We start from the raw sequence: 18,873 nt of genomic DNA, 5'->3' as shown, positions 1-18,873 counted from the left end.
TCATTGTGAGGCCACTCTCAACTCTTTGAAACGTGGCAATCAGGGGAGGTTCTCGCTGCAGGCACTGCTGCAGTGTAAGTGCCCTGCTCAGATGACAGCCAGGACCATGGGCTGGTTTGTCTGCCACTGCCTCTCTTGCAGCTGCAGAATAAGGAAGCTGTAAAGAGCAGCGCTCACCAAACGTTGTGGCAGAGAGACCCTTGCGAGCTGAGAGTCAGAAGCCAGGGGCTGGTGGTTGTGGGGAGCGTGGAGCAGCCAGCTGTGGAAGTTCTGGATTGTGTTTGAGAGATGCATCTTGCTGGACGCAGTCAGACCCATTGTGCTGACACAACTGGAAAATTATAGAGAACTCCTTATTAAGCCTTTTGTAACATATCTCTGGTTCATTCCATTAGTCACAGAGCTTGCCAGTGCCATTTAAAGGAAAATGAAACGATAAATGTTGGCAGAGAAACTTCATGTATGTCCAGACCATTCTGATAAATTTGAAAATCTCCCCTCTCCCCTCAGAAACCTTGGGTTCACACTGTAGATCCTGCCAGTTTTTCAATGAATAATGGTTGTGGGATTTGCGTAATAATTCCTTGATATATAAGCTCCTAGAAGCTTCTCCCACATTACGCTATCTGAACTTGTCTGTTTTCTACCCAGTATCTTTAAACAGGTAAAAATACTGTTCCTGAAGTTACCTAGTTTGTGGGTGTGCAACCCGAGGTCCTCAAACCTCCAAGCTGTGACTCTCCAGAGCTGTTCTGTTAAAAGCATGGGTATTTGACTGCACGTTGAAAGTCGTCTGCTTGAGCTCTGCTTGCTGTTTGTAAACTAAGAGGTTGAGTCAGTTTGGGGATGGGCGAGAGGGGACATCACACAGGTCTTCCCCGTGTCCCTCTCCCATACCCCAGGAGCGCTCTGAGCTGCTGTTGCCGCTTCTTGGTTTCAGTCGCTGCCTGCTGCAGGAAGGCATTTGTTCCGTGAAATGGTACATAAGGTCCTGCCTTAGGAATGGGGCGAAGTATTGTAATGACATATATAAATAAGAAAGACACAAACTGCGGTGCTGAGAGGAAAAGTAAGGAATTGAGTGCAGCGGATTGCTTGTTGTTAGTGCAGGAGTCTTGTCTTAGGAGAGCTGCGACTATGGTGTAAATTCATCTCTCTCTTGCTGCTCTGAAAATGTCCTCGGTGTTAACTGGAAAACTTGACAGTATTTTGGGGGCTTACGGCAGGGCTTTGAACTCCTACCTTGGTTGCTGTATAGCGTGACTCCTCAGCAGGTCACTGAGCTCTCCAGCAAGTGAGTTTGAACAGATTCTGCATCTTCACTCACCCAAAAGAAGTCTGTAAGGAGCAAATGTCAATGACGGTAAATGTAAACTTCCAATTCAGTTTTTAAAAGTTACCAGATCATCTTCTTTAGATGTAGTTTCTGAGAAACTTTGCTAAGATACAGTGCAATGTTCCTATCCTGAATTACGCTCTCCGCTTCTGTACATCACCCCTGTGAGATCCGAAGTCTGTTTCTTTCTTGGTCCGATGACTCATATTCTGTCTTACTGAAGGTTACAAACTTGCAAGTCAGATTTCTTTCTGGTTGTCTTGTCTTCAAATTCAGATTTGCTTCAGGTAGAAGCCTTTGTTTTGCTTGTTGTTTTCCTGTGCTTAATACTTCAGCATCTCTGCTCTGATCATATTGTGATTATTAGATCCTAGCTGTTACCCAGTTCCAGTGCTTGTTATCATATTTGGCACATCTTCTTGGAAAAGGCCCAAAAGAAGATGAATGTGCAGTCTTTAACCAATAAGTAATTCACTTCTAGGAAAACAATTCCCTTCCTTAGTTTTTTTGCACAATCTATTTCAATTAACATCTACAAACAAATCCCCTACTCCAACTCTGATCAAAGTCCTTTTCTGTCTCTTTTTGGTAAGGTTTTCCTAATTGGAAGTCTTAACAGCCTGAAAGTCATCCAACGCTCCTCCATGCCTTAGCTTTTTACATAAATTTAGATGTCAGTGAAGATTGTTTAATGAACTCTCTTTGGAGACTCAAAATCATTGCTGCCACTAGTATCACCTTCAACTTATGCTCTTTTATTATGGAAAATGTCAGACTGTGACATTTTAAATCCCTACCTATTTTCTCACTTCAGTCTTTGTTATTATTATTATTTCATTAATGTTGTAACAGAATTTTTCAGCACTATAATTTTGAAAACCTGGTTTCTATGATTTTTATATCTTAATAAAATTGACTCTAAGTTTATGGAAGCTATTTTTTTCCTAAGTGTTCCTGGTACATTTTGTGGTTTAAGATAATTTGATTTTAGAATACAGCCCATATTGGGAATTTAGTCTAATTCTTTAAAACCAGAAAGATTTAAAATTTCCTGGCTGCTTCTTTTTATACAGGAAGGGATTCTAAAATCGTTATGTTCTAAAATCCCAACTGCTTTGATCGTTTTTCAGATGTCTAAAGAAACAGATAATGCTGCAAGCGCAGTAACTGAATTGGTGCAGGGTTAAGCTATATTATTTACGTTATAAAAATGTGGCAGCTAGTTTAGCTGATATTAATTCAAAAGCATTTTTGATTTGTTTACTACTGAATATAAAAATTCTCTCAGTATTTACTCACTTAAAAACAGTATTTGGAAAGGTTTGCCAAATGCAGATCACGGCAATGTTTTTCTCTCAGCAGCTGCCGTTCCTTCGCCTGTGCCTCTGTAACATTGTCTGGGGGCTCAGGATGACTCTGAAGCCAAGTGTTGCTGTCGGCTGGATCAGTAACTTTTGCCAAGAGGCTTTTCTGGCCAGTGGCTTTTCAGGCAAGAAAACCCAGTCAAAGGAAAACTGGCTTGTGCTTCACTTCTGCCTCTGCGTGCAGAACAGACGTCAGCATCTGGCTCGATCTGGCTTAAGTGATGTGGCTGCAAAATCAGGCACAGACGAGAGCACAAAGTGCACAGTGGTCATGTAGATGTAGCTGCAATTGGACATACAGCTTTGTTTCCTTAGTGCACTTTAGAAACTAGGTTTCTCAGGTGCTTTTGGAAGCTGCGTATCCATGGGTTTGATATGCTGTGTTGAGATAAGGAGATAGGAATTACGTGGTTGAGTAAACAAGTAGGTAACCTGAATGGCTTAGCTCTCACAGTCTTACCATGCCATCTAAGTGAACAGACTCAGTCAAATACCGAGATTTTCAGAGGATGTTGGCCCTACATGACTTCCACAGAGTCACTAGGGACCTGTTTGCTCCTTAGTAAGCGCTGGCTACATTCTGCTCCTGCTAACATTGACTTCCCTCATAGAAGGACCTGAAGATTCTGCCACCATTATTTAAAATGCCATTATATAGGCTGTCTTGCTTTTGGAAGAACAGTCTTACTGATTTGGTGCTTGAAGTGGTGATCTGTAACGGCTCTACAGCGTAGCCCTGCAGTAATACTGCACTGGAGCTTGGCCCCTTGCCTGTGGCTGGCTGTTGTGGTGGCCTGAAGCAGAGCTGGGCTCTACTGCCACGTAAAGGCTGCAGCGCAGTACAGCAGCATCTGCTGCTGTGGCACTTCCTAACCAAGTAGCCCATGGGTAAACTGGGCAGATCCTCATGAGCGGAAATTGTTTTCTTGATTGCGGTAAACCTCCCCCAGATCTGCGTTTCTCAGCCAGTCGTGGTCTGTGGGGTTCAGAGAGCAACTCTCCTTCAGAGACCTTCAGCGTGTGTTTTAACTCCTCTCCAGAGAACAAGTACGTTATCCTCTCTCAACCGGGTGTTCAACACATGGAGAAATTAAACATCAGGTCCTTACTAACTTCGTTTTTCCAAAGGGACACCCCTGTGGCCTTTAGATTGTGCCAAAACAAAAAGCTTCAGTTCTCCATCCCAATACTGAAAACCAGAGCACCTTCTCATGTGCCAGTCCTTGGCTTTTACCATTTCCACGCCTGTCAGTAAAAAACCAATAAAGGATGACATAAATACACAAAAAGTGTGCATCAATAATAATTAAAAACTAAAAAAAATCAACATTAAATGATATGGAATGTAGTGTAATATGTTCAAATGCACATGCATGTGTTTGGAATGAGATAGCGGCTCTTGGCTCTATGATTTCTGCTGTAGAATTCTCCTCTGATGAGGATATGACAGGTGGATTGGGCCAAGTTTATTAAGTCCCTTGTTTGTCATGAGGTCTCTAAGAGGCCTTGAAGATGACCAATGTTCTGCACTGCCTGGAGCAAGCGTAATGCTTAAGAAAAATGAGACCAGTGAGCTCTAAAACCTGAATTTTCCAGATGTCAGAAATTATGTGGGAAGTAGCAGTATAAGTGAAATTGCACTGCCTCTGTCTCCGAGGGTTCATGGAGTCCTAGAGGAAAGACCAGCAGATGAGAGCACATGTGCTACATGAACTACGTGGACAGATTTTGAAAGGCAGTGGTTGAGCGTAGAGCTGGAAGCTGAGAAATGGAGTATTTTGAGAAATGCCATATGTGGAATCAGCATCTCTCAGCTGGTAGCATGGAGGAAGGGTACTGCTGGTGAGGTGGTTGTGGTACCTTTCTTCTCCCACTCGCTCTTGCTGATTTTTTTCCCCATATGTTTAACTTCTGAAGATGAGAAAGAAAATCAGTCTGGTACACTTCTTGGAGGGCTGCCAACCTCTGCCCCAGAGATCCCACCACTGCAGAGAATGTCTCGTTTTCCAAGCACACTCAGCACTTCTTTTAAAAGACATCTTAATATGGGAGATTTTTGGAGATACTGCCAAAACAAACGCATTCTAGCTACAACTCTCCTGGCTCAAATTCCTGAGCCACCTTTCCCACACTGTGGTTCAATAGGGAAAAGACTGAACAGCTTATACTGAGCATGAAGTCATTAAACTTCAAAACAAATAATCCCAGGCTAGGTTTGAGGAGCATTTGAAATAAGGGAGCTAGCAATGGAGGAACATTGCCTGTAGACCCAAATCCTAGAGGAGGAGTTGGCACCAGACCCTAGGTGCTCTGTTCTAAGCAGCTTCAGTACGTGCCTTACCATGAATTTGTTCTCATTTACCGTGAGGTAAGTGTGTGTAGGAACCGTAGCAAAGGTTGCTGACATTTTGCATGTTTACAGCTTACCTCATAGTGGCTTTAAAATATATGGGTAACTTATATTTTGCATTTTTGAAAGGACATTCAAGATTTCATCCTGCAATCTTTCCAGAACTGACAAAAAAGCATTACGCTATGGGAATATATGAGTTGTAGTGCATGGTAGAGGAAAGGGTGGAATGGGAAGATTGAGGAATCATTTTTAATGAATCCTTATCATCTAACATGACTCCAGAGAACAAGGAGATAGAAAAATATGATGAATGTGCTGTGTTTCAAGACGGGACTGCATATATATTAGAATGGCTCGTCATAAACCAAAGAATTTATTAACCCTTCGGGTGAGTGAGGGATACTTGGAAACGTTAATCTGAATTAATTAACCTGGATGTAGACACACTTATTCAGACATTAATTAATCTCCTATTTGATGTAGCTTACTTACAAATTTAATTTCAAGCTACAACTCAATCAGGACAAAAAAGAGGTTGAAGAAAGACTTTTGCAGATATGTAATTTATATGACCACATCCTTACTTTTGACCTAGCAGAAAAAATTTTAAGGATAATTGCAGAACTCTTGGGGAAAATTACTCAAGGATCTCCAGAGAGAAACAAATAGAAAGTTGATTTACTTCAGATCGCATAATAAGGGGGCCTGAGATGAAGTCACTATGTGAAGCTGACTTCCAGATTGCATTACAAATGAGATAATAAATAAATGCAGGGATGGAAATTATTAGTGGGAGGCCTGCATGTTGGTTTTTTATTTCACGTATGAGTAGAGTTAATATAGTTTTAAATCTTAGAGTTTAGAGAAAAACATTTTAAAATCAACTTTATTATAATAGATGAAGAATCCAAAGTAAAGCAAAAACTGTGGCTTTCAGCAAAACTAGCAGTGGAGTCACAAAGAGTTCAGTCTTCTGTGTTGGTGTCCTCTGTTTCCATCACATAACCTCTGTGTTTCGCAGCCTGCCCGTGCAGCTTTCCCAGCTCCTTGTTCAGCGTTTACCTTCCTTCCACCCAGAGTTATGGATTATCGCCCCTGCCATCCAAAGTGGGAGATGACAGTCATGCTTTTCTTCTTCAGACTTAAGCTTTCCGAGCACACGAGATACAACGCTTCCAGCTTCTTCACATGTGCACCAGGAGGTGGAGAGCGGCTGCCCGGGAGGTGCTGAGGGATGGCACGGCACGGCCCAGCCCTCCATGGAGCGCAGGGACTGCAGTCTCCTGCACCAGGGGAGTTTGTTGGCTGCAGCATCCTAGAAGAGCCTTTCTGGTGGCACATTGACGAGAGTGCAGACTTTTTCTAAAATGCTGGCTTTTCATTGTCAAAAATTGTGCAAAATTTGGCCCCGAGCTCATGAAAAGTCAGCAGAAATTTCCCCTGCCTATCCATGTATTCCCAGTAAGACGAGAGGCACAGTGTATATATAGTTTAAACATCCCAAAGACTGAAACTTACACACTTAAACTGTTTTTTGAAATGTAAGCAACAATTTATTTCTGTTAGTAACCTCCATAGCCCTCGTATAAATGAATGTTGTCTTGGAGCAGATGTTCTTGCATTCGGTCAAGTATTCCCTGTGTTTGTTGTGAATGCCATATTTCTGAATTAATGACACACCTGCTTGCAGCTGGAGAGAAATTAGGTGTCACACTGTTCGGGCTATGTGCTTTGCTATCTTAATACCCAGAGAGATTGTGAAAGTATTCTGAAACTGCTTCATTATAGCATCACCCACAGCAAAGATCCGCTATTATATGGACTCACTCACTTTCTCATTCCCAGGGGCGAGATGATTTTCCAAGGACTGATCTGTGTTGGATGAACACAGCAATTTTTATGAAATCACTTGCCCTGTGTCTGCCTGAAAATAAGTCAGTGCTGTCAGCCCAGGACAATGAAAAGACAAAGCCGAACTGTAATCTGCTCTGATGATACCACATCTACCATGTCTCACCCTATTTAGTACGTCCTGATTGCATTTCCAATAGGTGTAGCTACCAAATTATCTCTACTCAGAGTATTTACAGGCCACGTATTAGGAAATGAATTCTCAGTATATCCTTCGTTTCCATGGTAGCTATAACAAAGGTCTGATTAAACTCATAAGAGACTTTCATGCTTTCGACTACTAGTTTCCTGTAAGGCAGCAATTGCCAACCTTTCCTCTGTATAATTACTTAGCATACTATTGCTATACTTAGCATTGCCTTATCTAGAATTTTCAGCCAAAATTCACCTTGGATAGTGCTGTTTTCCCATAATATCAGTTGCCTCCCTGTGATAACTCGGAACCTGTTAGGATTCTCCCATTGCACTACATGTTGATGCCCTTGCTCCTTTTGCCTCCTGCAAGCCGCCTCTCCGCATTTCCTTCCAGTTGTGTTCCTTGATGCCACCCCAGATGCTGGCTTCCCTGAGACTGAGACTTATTTGTGGTTTTAGTTATTTGTTAAATGCCTGACTTCAGGGCTGATCCTCTACTGCAATGTAAATAAGATATAAATATGTATTATATGTACATAATAAATAACCTCTTATTAAAAATCATTTGGCATTCTCAACTCATTAGTGCAGAGCATCAACCTTCTTGATCTTAATAATTTGCCATTCTGCAAGCGAGTCACTTGTGCTTGTGGAGTCTCCCATAAAAAGCAAGGATGCTAAACCTTCTCAGGCTCCTGGGGCCTGTCCTGCTCCCAGTTGTATCATCATGTTACCAGGAATTTGCTACTAAAGCAAAGGAAGATAGATTGTTTCCAAAGGCTAAATAAAAATAAAATTAAAAAAAAAAAAGACAAAAAGAGTTCAGGGGAGAGGAATTGCATGAGGCAAAAGGAACAAACAGATGAAATGGATGAATTCAGGTCACATCTAGACACGTCTCCCAGCAGTTTTATTCTTCCAGTGGTAGGTCCCCTGAAGGGAGGGATGGAAGTACCATTACTTCAGATCTGGAAAACCAGACTGCAGAAGGTGGTAGGGACTCTGTTAGATAATTCTACATCGGTACAGCAAAAATTTGGCAACAGCTTGTTTTTCCGTATTTGTGTTTCTTGAACAGCTGGTGATTGGGTATCAAGGCTTTATAATTCCTGGGAAACTGACAACTTGAGCAAAAACAACAACAGTAGTATATTTTTTTCTGGAACATAGGTAAAAACAGACTTGTGCTGTCTTGTTTCTAGCAATGCACGACTCCTATCTACAGCAATCTAATTTCTTGTCTTAAAAAGAAACAGGGCTGTGTGATAAATTAGATGCAAGAGGACTACTTGACACACAACTGCAAGACCTGATTTAGGTACAAAAGAAGATGCTGTTTTTCTTTTGTGTGCTGAGGGATTTTATGCAAGGGGTGTGAGGAATGGTTTATACTGTGGAAATTTTGAATGTAGCTGATGCTTACCATGGGAGGAACGCCCTGTTTTGTGATCCATGCAGAACTAACACCCAGATCCCTGATCCGTGAGGAGATATCACTTTGCTTACAGTATGTTGAGTGTTTGACATGCCTGTGGAGCAAATGCAGCTAATACTGAATGAAGGAAGCTGCTGAGGCATGTTAAACTCATACAGGAAAAAAACTTTTAACAGCCCCTCCACATTGAGGAAGAACGCAACTGTGATTTGTTGAATAAGCTTTTGTTTTTTAAAAAAGAGCTGAACAAAAAGGAGCAAACTCATTCTGCTGCTAAAAGCTGCAAAAGTCTGGGGGAGGACTAGGAATATGCAGCATATTTCAAATGTCTCAGCTACAGTTCCAAGCTTTCAAGGACACTGTATCTGGCGCAAGTAAGGAACGGGGCATCCCTGTTCATGGGGTGTAAGGGGAAGGGTGAGTCAGGATTATGCTCCATGCCAGACGAGGATGCACACTTTGGAAGAGTGCTCTTCTAACAGCTGTAGAGAAACATGAGATACTGCAGCATGGCTCCATGTGTGGACCAGGAAATGGCTGACCTTGTTCCTCGCACAGCAATTGCTTTCTTCCTTCAGGAAAGGAAGGCTGGTTTGCTTGTGGAGCTCATCTGAGCCTAGAAGGATCTTCCATACTGCCTTCCCCAAAGTAAATAGCTAGGAGGGGACAGCTTGTCACAGAGGAAACTCACCACTTGTTATGAATACACATATATTTGTGCAAGGAGGAGAGAAAGTATGTTCTACAGAAAGCACTTCAGTAAAAGTTCAGAAGAGACTTTTCCTGTGCCACAGCCAATACAAACCAGACTAAAACTCTCGGCCAGGATCTCTTTCTGTGTGCCGACCCAACTACTGGATACAAAAAGAATTGTCATGTTCCTCCCCAAATAAATTGTGTTCCAGGTCATCAAAAATATAAGGAATAAATGATTAAAGAACACTGTGAAGAAGGAGTAAACAGTAATGAGCAATCTGTAATTAATGGTGTTTGCTTCTATATTTCTGGGCATTATTATTTAACCTTCAAACGCGTGCATCCAGTCACACTTCCCACCTTTCAGCAGTTAATATGGTTATCTCCCAAACATCTTGTTTCACCCAGTTCACCCTGTTGAGAATAGGTTGCTCCATCCCATGTCACCATGCATTGAAAAGGAGGAATCTCTGAGCACAGGCTCATCCTTGTGGCTCGGCTGTGTGCCAACCACCGACTCTCCAGTCTCCCGCCGGTTTGTTATGCCAGCAGGTTCCCACCGGAGCAGCGTGCCAGCAGAGGTAGGATGTCACTTTGTTCCACAGAAACAGAGATGCGCTTGCTGCCTTTTCCATGGACAATCAAATGCACTGACGTGTTGAACATGCAGCCATTAGATCACACTGAGGGATAAAACTGGGAAAGACCATGGAAAACATGGTGTCCATATCAAGAAGTGTAGTGATGTATGGTACTGGATTGGGTTCTTTTTCCTAAGCCTTTTCAGTTAAAGGAGCACAACATTGTGCCAATTTATGAGATAAACCAGATGAAAAGAGTGTTTGCACTAAGCAGAGCACCTCCTGGGAAGGCTGGACGTTCCATCCTGCTGATGGAATGAGGAATTTACCTCTATTTGCAATAGGTGAGAGTTTCTGATTTTGGATCGCAGTGGCCAGAGCCATGGATCATCGCTCTGGGAGTCTGAGCTCATGGACCTTCATTCTCTATGCCAATTGTAATTTCTCTGCCCTTTGTTTTGAGGCCTCATCTCTTGTTTAATAGATCGTTAGCTCTTTGAAGGGAAACTTTCTACCACGTGCTTGTTTCTACAGTTCCACTTCCTTTGTATTTCAGTTACTGACTTTGCTTCCAGATGTATGCTTGCCCTCTCTATCCTGTCACAGAAAGTAAAAAGAGAGAGTAAACAAATAGAAACGCTTGAATACAACAGTGAAGAGACTGGGGACCGAGCTGCTTTGTCTGAAGTTTGCCAAGTATTATCAGGCAGCCTCTAAGAAATCCGTGTGAGGTTGAATACTGAACACCAGGTTGATTGCCACTGCACAAGTTAATTCCCAAGTGTGTTTCTTTACTCTTTCCCATTTATTGATTCCTTGAGCAGAAGCTCACAAATTGGATTCAATATACAGTTGGCCAACCTAAACCAGTGGAGGACAATAGCAGATAAGGATCTGTGCATTGGTTCCCACTACTGTATGTAGAGGTGGTGATATTTTCCTTTATGCTCTAGATTTTCTGTTGAGACTTTCTTGTGGAAAAGCCAGGTGGGAAGCGTATAAAGATTTTGTTACCTATGGGAGTGCTTTGAAGGGTCAGGACCTGGAATCATTTTATCAGCTGTAACAGTGTAGTTAGAATGTCACAGACTTGTACATGAAAGAACAGTTTGCCTAAAAGTATTTTCTTTCCACTTAGACCCAGGACTTTTTCGGAAGGCTTGAGTACAACTACATCAAAGTATGATCTGTGTTTGAACCTGTATCAGAAGTTTATAGTAGGTGAGAAATTGTATTTGGAGAATACAAATTGCTTAGTGCCGATGGGATTCGGGAGGATAAGCAGTTTCCTGTCCCAAGGGAACTTGGATATGTCTTCTTACCTTCATTATACTTTGTCCCAGTGTGTATCACAAATTTGGTTCCTTCCTTTAGTGAACAAGAAGCTTCCAATTACTATTGTATAAATTCCTATTACAGGCCTCCTTGTATTTTTTCAGTATCTGCTAGGGACAGACTGTGGGCAAGCAGAGGGGGAGAATGGGTCAGACGATACAATATGATGGACACCATAGCCCATCTTTCACCAAGATAAGGGCAAAGAGCTACCACACTCTTGCTCAGATTACTCAGAAGCAAATCAGCAAGGTCACCCTTTGGTGGTGGATGTATATTTCAGTTTAAGTTGAAATCCATGCTTCATAAAACTATGAAAAGAGATTATTAGTTGTATTTTGATTGATTTTCCTTGTGGTACGTCAGCAAAGTTGGCTAGTAGATCAGAAAAGCAAAGCTAAAACGTAGAGAAAAGCAAAGCATGTGCATGGAGCGTACATACCTGAAGCTGGTATTTGGTGGAAACAAACCTGCTTACTGTTCCTGTCTTGCTGTAGTTACAGGATAGATGTCGTAACCTGTGAGTTGTTCTCAAGTGTAATTCTTAAGTATCGGTCTGGCTTTCCCTCACCTCTCTGATTTCACAACACTTAGGACTTAGTCTCTTGGCATGAATGGCTTGAATGCTTTTCATTATCTTAACAAGTCCAACTCTGTACAAGACCGTGAAAATAGGTTGAAGAGCATCTTCAGAACCCATCAGTAGGCTTTCATTCAAACAGAAGACCATACAAACTATATAGGTTGTTACTCATTCTTTACCTAATCCTTAGCCTTTCTTTATACACGTAGAGACACTTCATTTAGCCAAGAGTTTTATTCCTGAGAGAGAATATTGTGAAAAGATTTTTCATCCAAGCTTGACTGTTTCTGCTGCCTTTTTTTCCTCTCCCCCTAAAAGCCTGTAAGCTCTTGCTGATAGTCCCTGGACCATCTCTGTACTGTCTGTCCTCAGCCTTTTCTAGACACGTGTCCTAGTTTTTTTGGTAGCCTCCATACTCTGAGTAATGCCTTCAGAATAGATATCCTTGCAGGCTGGGAGCAGGTGTGCGTGTTCCTTCACCCCAGTCAGCTTCCCTCTTGTTTATTCAGAGATTCTTATCTTTTCCATTGTTTTTGCTTTCCTGTGGGGTTTTGATTTTATTTTTTTTAAGTAATCTATAGTTTGGTTTATTGCACAGTAACCCATTACAAATAAACATATCAGACGTGTGCTTTATTAAGAAAACAATTCAATTCCTGGACTCCCGTGGACTCATTTGGAAATCAAAACCCTGCAGAGTGTTTTTTAATTAAGCAGATCAGTTTAACTTCTTACATCAAAAAAGCACCAAAAAAGAAATCAAAGTATTTGCAAGTTATGATTCAGTGTCCAGCTGTCACTAAGCATTTTAATAATGATTTTCTGTCAGTTGTCCTCCTTTGAAAAACTTTTGAAGAATTTGAGTTACACTTCATCCCCCTCCTAATATGGTAAATAACAATCCTAAATGCAGTATACAAATAATTCTTCCTGTCTTGATCAGCAAAAAATTGCTGTAGAGTTTTGGGTTTTTTTTAAAGGGAAAGCTCAGTTTCTACTGTTTGATAACTAATTGCTATCCTTTGAAGGAAAACCAAGATTTTTCTCTGTTTGTTGGATAAGAAACACAAACTAATAGTGAGCATGTTCAGTCCTGTATAGGTTATTGGCATCGGCGTGGAGTGAGCAGGGAGGAATTTATCTTGGGGACATGCTGTTAGGTAAAGACTTACATTGTTTATTTTCTTAGCCTGATACTTTTCACATAAACTTTTCATCAGGTTTTAATTATAAGAAAAAGACCTTCGACCTTCCACTTTAAAATAAGGAGTTGACAGGAGAGAAATCGTTTTCTGGTGCGATGTTAGCATTGTAATCTTCCTCCGGTTCGGTCTGTCAGCCGCACAGCTCTTTTATCTTTTGAGTATGCTTTTCCACCTCTGCTGTTTGCTTTTCTTGCTTTGCTTTTGCTGACGTGCTCATCCTCTTCATGATTTAAAACAAAAGTAAGAAACAACTCACAGAAGCAGCTGATAACGTTCTTTTTCCTCAGACTTTTCCTTGCAGCCTTTCCACTGAGCGGTGCTTAAACGCTGGCAGAAGATAGGGAACACTATTACTAAAAATGAGACATTGCGGCTTATCAAGGAGAGTGTATCACCGAGTGCTTCTAGTCATCCTTCCCAGTTGTTACTTAAAACAAGTTAGTTACACTGATGTGATCCGACCAACAGCTCTTTATTTGAAGATAGATACATATATATATATATTTTTTTTTTTTTTCTCTTTCATGTTGCTTCCTTTGGGGAATATTGCCTGTCCAGAGCTGCCACCACATCGACAAAGGAGTAGGCAACAGGCTGTGTGCTGCCAAACCAGCCTACAAGGGTGGTCTTCAAACAGACTTAGCAGCAGCAGAAGTGGGACTGCTCTGGATTAAACCTGCTTCGCTGTGCCCCTACTTCAGAAATGGGAACAGCTAAAGAGTGCACACAACTTGCTGCCTTCTCTACACCTGACTAATGGCAGCTGGTTAAGAGACAATGTCTAATGTGCTTCCAGTTGTGTGCCAGATGGTCAGTGTGTGGCAACTTCTTTAACCATAAGTGACTTTTGTTGGCTGCCGTGTGTTTTGCGTGCAGTGTCCTCATGCGTGTCTTGTCCCAAACCCATAGAAATACGCAGACAAACAGTAGAAGGTAGGAAACTAAAGGCAGACTTATTTCAATGTGTAGTTACGGTAGTAATTAGAAGATTTGCACAAAACAAAGTAATCAAAACATGTCGCTAGTGTCTTTTAGACATAATAAATGGCTTTTTTCCAGACTTGGGGAGGCAGTGAAAGGTAGAGAAGCTCTTCCTTGGGCATGCCCCCATGGAGAAGGGATCTGTTGGATGCTTTGGAGTGGGCTGGTGTGAGCTGTGTGTAACATATGCCTCTGGAGCACAAGGCCTCGTGATTTTTCTTGTCATTCCACCTCAGGCCAACCCTACGTAATGCTTACTTTTCAGTGAATAAAGCCAAGTGAAGGAGGCAAGAAGAGGTTTTGGGAACAGGAGACCAGCTGCCATTTCTGTTGTGACATTTCACATACCTCTCACCTTTCAAGCAAATGTTCCGGGTCACTTAATCTGTGTGGCTTTTGTGCAATTTGGAAACCTCATTCATTTAAAAAACAGGCTATGTTAAGACACCACGCTTTCACTGAAAACAGTAATGGTTGCTGAAGTAACAGCTCTTTGTTAAACAAAAGTTTGCTCTGGGGAAGCGGAGTTCCTGCTTTTCAAATACTGCAGCACTGTTCTGGGAATATCGTACAGCTCCATGGGCTTGTCTGTTGGTATGGCACTTTTCACTATAGCTGCTTTTTCTACAGCGAGGAGAACCCAGACAGTCCCTCTGAGATCCCGTGCGCTCCTGGCCTTTCATCATTCGGTGCGCGTTGCTGGCCTAGCCAGCATACACACGGACCTGCGCGCCGGTGCGCTGAATGCACAAGCAAACAGCTCACTTCTGTCTGAATGCTAGCTTGAAATCTCTCTTTCCTTCCAGATGTCCACACAGAAGCAGTTCAGGCAGCCCTTGCTAAACATAAAGAAAGGAAAATGGCGGTCCCCATGCCCTCAAAACGACGTTCATTGGTGGTGCAAACATCAATGGATGCCTACACACCTCCAGGTGAGCATCTCTCTGTATTTTATGAGAATTTTAAAAATGGTTCTTTGTGCTGCTATGAACTAGTAATGTGCCTGCATAGATAGTAATCGAATGTCATTGGAAGCACACTGAGTGTAACGTTGAGGTACGTTTGAAGAGAATACGGTGAACTGAATGGTTGGAAAGTCAACTGGGGCAGTTTGCATGATTGCTTTGGCCTTGGTGGTACCTCAACTTGCATTAGTCCTTTTGATCTTAGGAACTCAAAGTTCCTTTCAAGTTTCTAGTTTATTCCCTAACACTATGATGGAACATTGTCTTTACAATTAGCTGTGCCATTCCTTTTCAAATTTACCTACTAGACTGTGAAATTACCCCACATCTCATGCATTCTCCTACTCGCTGAATCCAGCTGGGACTCTATTCCTCACTGAGTGGTGGGCTTTCTAGAATTGGAAAAATTTTTCACAAACTTTGTGGAGTGAACTTGGGAACGTATCTTGGGTATTCTGTACTGTTAATACATGGTTGAAGATTTTCAGAAGATTCTTAAGCCACATTATAAAGGAAGACTCCTTTATTATCCTTATTTTTGAACAATAATACACAAGCCATGGCATTAGAGCAGGAAAGCTCTCTCGCTGCACAGAGAGAAATTGACTTTGTTTCAGGACTTTCAGTATTAGAGACTGTTCTTACTGTGTTTGCCTGCTTTCATGAATTTTTTTTAATGACGGTTATCTTTAGATTTGTAATATGAACATGCATATTGCTATTAAGAAACTCCCAAAGCACTGCAAGTTAACAGGCTGTTTTTAATTACTAGATACTTCTTCTGGTTCAGAAGATGAAGGCTCCGTACAGGGAGACTCCCAGGGAACTCCCACCTCAAGTCAGGGGAGTATAAACATGGAACATTGGATCAGTCAAGCGATCCACGGCTCTACCACATCAACCACTTCCTCCTCCTCAACACAAAGTGGAGGTAGTGGTGCTGCACACAGACTAGCTGATGTTATGGCTCAAACGCATATAGGTTAGTATACAGACATTTTGAGTAAGTCCAGTTTAACATGAATTTTGTCTCTCACATTCAGCTGATGCTGCTGTATGAAGTCTTATGAAAGTCTTTCCTATGCTTTTTCCTCTTTCCTTTTTTCTATTTGTAGGTATTACATGGAGAGATAGTCCTATGTTCTTATTTTGTGAGAAAAAAATAATAGCAATTTAGATTTGGGGGTAAAATTATGTTGTGGGAAACAGGGTCTAGCTGTTGGCTCCCAAATAGCTTAAAATGTGTAGTTGCGTGACTTCCATTACTTAGCACTGAAAAAGATCTCTGTAGGATCCATCAGTGAGGAAAATCAGTGCATGCAGCATTAGGGATTGCTTGCATATGAGTATTCCCTACTGCTGCACCATTTTAATTACATAGTTTGAGTGATTTTTGATAATTCTATTAACAGTAGGTCCTCTTAAACATACTTGGGCTGGGATATTTAGCTATTATAATCCTTGGGAAAGACTACTATATATCTTTGGAGAAGGGAGCTGTTATTATTAGTAGTAGCTTGTTTATATCCTTTGGAAATATCCTAGGAAGTCAAAGCTTTCTTTCCATTAGGGCTAAGCTTCACAGACATTAATTATTTCTGAATATTGTGCCATTGACATTAGTCTTCATTAAAATGAGGCAGCTATTCGATTAGGCACATGGAAAGGAAAGCTTGTTTTTGCTTCATTCTCCAGTAATGGCTGTTTATCATATGAGGCATCTGCTTTGGGTGCATTCTTGCTGTGGCTGTGTATTTCGTGTTGCCTCACTGGAAATCTGTTGGAATCTTGAAACAGATAAAGGAACCTTGCTACTGTTCTACTACACATACGAAATGCAGTTTTGTGTGACGCTTCCTCAGCTGATCCTTCCTTTTCCAGTATAAGTAATGAGCTACACATGAAAGCGTCTTAAATGTTCCTGATTTTATGTGTTGGAACAGTAGTCTGTATCCCTTTTTTTCTGCTCCGAGTATAGCTTGATGTAACACCTGTATTTTCAGATCAGTAATTCTCTCATCATGGTCTGGAATTGCTGAATTGCAGTCAGGGGAAGAATTTCTATTGTATTCTTAAATTCATGCTAAATGAATAGCTTAGAACCTTGTTTTAGAAACACATACACTTCTGAGCACATTAATCATTGCATTTGATTATTTTCTGTGACTTCATCTTGAAATGCTAGAGGAAATTATAGCATAGAGAATTAAATTTATCCAAACTCTAAAAGGTTGCATTACTCACACACCAAGTCTTAATGTGTCTTTAAATATAGCTTCTTCATAATGTGACATTTCAGTAATTTTAAATCTGGCACAGCAAGTCTTCTTTTATAATCACTAAGTTTGCGGTAAATAATACAGCCTTTATAGAGCTAAATTAAGAGTGCAGTATTCTGCAGAAGAGGAAAAATACTACTTCTTTTCCTTGTTTTATTTTGCCTTGTTGTTGGTGACTGCAAAGATCTCTCCTTCGAAGGGAGGAAGCAGTTAAGCTTACCTCAGTGTATACATATTTTTATCTGTTCTGACAGTAAGATACCTTAAATCACATCTCTAGTTGGACAGTAGTTGTGACGTAGTAATGTAAAGGTTATTTGGATGCAAAATATGAGTGATACTGCTAACAGATTGAGACTGTGATCTTAAGGTTACCATCAGTCCTTGTTGCTAAGATCACTGGAAATGTAAGAGAAGCTGCACGGATGATAACTATAAGATGTATTTCTTCATGGGTGAGCTATTTTCTGTAAGAATTTGAAATTACATGGCTCTTTTGTTTCTTTTCAATCCGAGGAGGTGGATTTTGCATTTAAATGTGTTCAAAGAGGTAAAAGATTTGAAGTATTCCCACAGATAGCCTTGCTCTTTCAGAGGCAGCATGCCAGTGATCGTAGATGAATAATCCTCTTTGGTAGGAGAGAAGGCAAGAGAGACGAGTAATCCTGTTCTCTGTAGCTCCTGATCTGCTGGAGACAATTTGTTCTTGGTCACAAAGAACATATATTCCCATGGCTTGATGCTTCTTTTGTCCAGGGAATTGTTCTCCAGAGACAGATCAGCCTACAAGAGAGAAATCATCTGTAAATACGTAAGGACGTACTGCTGTACTCTGAAGATGCCAATTTTGATAAATACAAATTTAAGGGGCAACAAGAAAGACCTTTAATAATAACCAAAAAAAGCCCTTCATTCTGATATCCATTAGCATTTGACCTCCAGAGTGCATCACAGAATCAAAGAGAGATTTTTCCAGTTTAAGTACTGTAATGCAGTCCTGAGAAGGATTTCGATAAAAAGATTTGGCTATAATATAATCAGAGTCCAGCTTTGTGGATATTTAGGTAATTTGCATAAGCTATTATATGTTTTTAATGTTATACCATTCATTTAATTTGGCTGCTGCTGCTCTATTATGGCCAAAGTGATAGTTCAGGATAGATATCCTTTAAATATTTATTCTCAGCTTTAAGACGCTCAGGTGTCTGTACTAAGCTACAGGGAGAATCTCTAGTGCAGCATAGGTATCACAGTTGTGTTGGATAATTCTTGAACTTAGAGGGCAAACCAGTGAAATCTGTAAAAATATCTAATGTTCTGACCCATCTTTGACTCAGTACTGTATATATCTTTAAGGTCCTTAAGCTTTCATTTGTCTGTATTACATTTTTTTCATCTATACATACATAAAAATCAAGGAGAGAGAGCACATCCCAAAGCTCAGGAAGTCCGTGTAATGAAAATCACGCAGCGCTTACCTATGAGTGTAAATTTTTACACAGAGTTAAACATCTCTACAAAATTTTAGTCCTATAGAAGCATTCAATGTGTCTTTTATATGCTTCAAATGTGTTTCTGTTTGAAAATCAAAGGCCTCTATCCAAATTAAAGGCTACATAGGTTTCTAATAAAGTAAATATAAAAACATGTTCCATACGGCATGACTGATAGTTCTCTGACAACCGTAAAAATCTTACGTGTTCTGAGGGAGAAT

General features: G+C 40.9%; 1 protein-coding gene across 9 annotated transcripts in view; it reads left to right on the top strand.

Moving 5' to 3' along the window:
• The window catches only part of DIP2C (disco interacting protein 2 homolog C), a 325,086-nt gene that overhangs the window by 188,870 nt on the left and 117,343 nt on the right, over window positions 1–18,873 (top strand). For all 9 annotated transcript variants that reach the window (XM_074574168.1, XM_074574167.1, XM_074574165.1 and 6 more), the window contains 2 exons: window positions 14,722–14,847; window positions 15,653–15,862. In XM_074574168.1, coding sequence (XP_074430269.1) covers window positions 14,722–14,847; window positions 15,653–15,862 — 336 coding nt within the window. The remainder of the gene's footprint in view (window positions 1–14,721; window positions 14,848–15,652; window positions 15,863–18,873) is intronic.

This window comes from Larus michahellis, chromosome 2 (genome assembly GCF_964199755.1).
Source record: "Larus michahellis chromosome 2, bLarMic1.1, whole genome shotgun sequence".
Lineage (NCBI taxonomy): Eukaryota > Metazoa > Chordata > Aves > Charadriiformes > Laridae > Larus > Larus michahellis.
Note: the sequence above shows the minus strand (reverse complement) of the source record. Positions and strands in the feature narration are given on the sequence as shown.